The 2,474-nt window shown below is 30.1% G+C and overlaps 1 protein-coding gene across 1 annotated transcript in view; it reads left to right on the top strand.

Annotated features, from left to right (window-relative positions):
* Positions 1-2,474, top strand: part of LOC111680493 — a 52,445-nt gene that overhangs the window by 46,572 nt on the left and 3,399 nt on the right. The window contains exons 4-5 of the mRNA XM_046952572.1: positions 217-861; positions 934-1,083. Of these exons, the coding sequence (XP_046808528.1) occupies positions 217-861; positions 934-1,083 (795 nt within the window). The remainder of the gene's footprint in view (positions 1-216; positions 862-933; positions 1,084-2,474) is intronic.

Below are 2,474 nucleotides of genomic sequence, written 5' to 3'. Positions count from 1 at the left end.
AGATTGATAGATAGATAGATAGATAGATAGATAGATAGATAGATAGATAGATAGATAGATAGATAGATAGATAGACATATATAAACTCAAATCATCTACTATGTATGTCCATATCCCACTGTAAACCACAAACCAAATACTTACGACCACACAATGAATATTAAAAAATATAAAAATTTACTATTATCTCATTATATTTTACGTCTTTTTTTACAGCTGAAACGAATAAAGAACCTCAATTGTATGCCATTTGGCGTACGCCAACAGAGAACCCTTTAATCAACACATTAACATCAACAACTACTGCTGCTAAAACAACAACTTCAGAATCAGGGTCAACTTTAAAAAGTTGTCAACTTGATTACCAAGATCATACATTGTACCTGAGCCCATTAGCACTCGAAATGTTAAGCGACGATTTACCACAAATCTTACAAAGTCTACTGATAGGCGTGGAGAATAGTCTTGAACGTTTATCGCTCAATCAACTACCACAAATACCATTCAATGGTGATGGTAATGGTGGCGATACAAGTTGTCATAATAATAATTTATCTGCCAACACGACGGCAACTGGTACAACAACACAAACGTCCTCATCATCATCATCATTAAGAGATGAGAAAAATCATTATGGTACGCTTAACGGTAGACTCCAATTGCCAAATTCACCGAAATGTGCTTTAAGACGCAGTGAATTAATTACCAAAAATAAATTACACAACAACAAATACATGCTGAGACGTTTGACCAATCGTCAGGATAGTATGAATTCAACGTCTTCGGGTAATAGCAGTGCCAGTGGTTTAAGTAACGCATCAAGTGATAGCGATTCTTATGCCAAAAGTCATCTAATAAACAGCAATAATAACAGAAACATTATCAGCAGCAACAACAACAATAATAGCTGTAAAATAATTACAACACCAACAGCAGCAACAACTACAACAATACCACAAACAGAAACCAAAACCAATGAACTGAATTCACCTGCCTTGCCAAGATTTTGTTTAGGTAATTCATTTCCACACATCGACAGTGATGAAGAGAATACCGAAGATAAACGCAACTCATTAACTGATGGTAAGTTGTTATAGAAGTGCTTCTAGCGCTCTAGATATTAGTGATTTGTTATTATTTAGCATCAGAAATAGTGATATAATGGAAATGATTTATTTAGTTCATTTATTGAAAGATATCTATGAAAAGGAAATATATGGAAAATTTTATTTAAAAAGAAACATTTATTGAACATTTTACACAAATATAAATATGATCCCAAAACTTCTATAAAAAGAAAATTTCTCGAAAATATTTGGAAATTTTTTAAAAAAATGTAGATTTTTGAAGATTTCTAAAAGAATAACATTTTTGAAGATTTTGAATAAATAAAATTTTTATTTTCTATAAAATTTCATAAAGATTTTCTATAAAAAGAAAATTTCTATAAGATTTTCTATAAAAAGGAAGTTAGTTTCTCAAAAAAAATCAGTTTTTCTATAAAAAGAAAATATCATGATTTTTTTGTAAATTTCTAATTTAAATAAATATTTACAAGTACAAACATTTTACAAACATAATTGCATGTTCGTAATATTTTATTCACTTTTAACATTCAAATTTATGTGACATCTATAAATTTATCATTTTGAAAGTCTTACCAAATTAGATTTTCATCGCTTCCCTAACGACTAACTATCAATAAAAACTTGTATTCAAAAGAAGTCTACACATTCTACTGTATGTTATCGACAAGTTCGTTAACTAAAGCATTTGTCTTAATGTTAGATGTTAGAAGGAAAAAAAGTGTGGAAATAATATTTGAAGCAAAATATTGCAGACAATTTAATAACGACAGTTTAAAACAGCAGGCGGTATATTGAATGCAGCACTTTATGTTTAAGTTATAAATTACATAAAATACTTTTACTTCATGCGCATTCTTTTGATACCAACACCAACATTGGTATTTATTTAAGAGAGAGGAGAGGGTCCTTATCGCATGTAATGATGTTGGCAATGTTTGAAATTATTGGTGCCACACGCACTCCTAAGAAAACATAATCAAATTCCAAGTCTCCTTAATAGTGTCGATCCATATGTTTGCATAATTATGAGTGTCTTTCGATAGAGAAACCATAACATTCAAATTCAGTCGAACATAGGGAGGTAATTTCCAGAAAACCCAACATAACAAACTCTAAAGAACTAGCGAAATATATAATTTATTTATTCTAATGAATATATATAGTCAAAATATATGCAGCTCTTTGCTTAAGTTCAAACATATAAATTGAAAAATATTGCATAACCGCAATATTTTCTACAGAAATTTTTAATGTCCCTCCAAACAGAATTTATATGGTCATCTATATATATAAAATTCTAACGTTACTGACTGACTGACTGATTGACTGATTCATCATCGCACAGCCTAAACGGTTAAAGCTAAAGAGCTGAAATTTGGACAGGGG

Source organism: Lucilia cuprina, chromosome 5, assembly GCF_022045245.1.
Source record: "Lucilia cuprina isolate Lc7/37 chromosome 5, ASM2204524v1, whole genome shotgun sequence".
Classification (NCBI taxonomy): domain Eukaryota; kingdom Metazoa; phylum Arthropoda; class Insecta; order Diptera; family Calliphoridae; genus Lucilia; species Lucilia cuprina.
The sequence above is the reverse complement of the archived record's forward strand: the minus strand, read 5'-3'. Positions and strand labels throughout refer to the sequence as shown.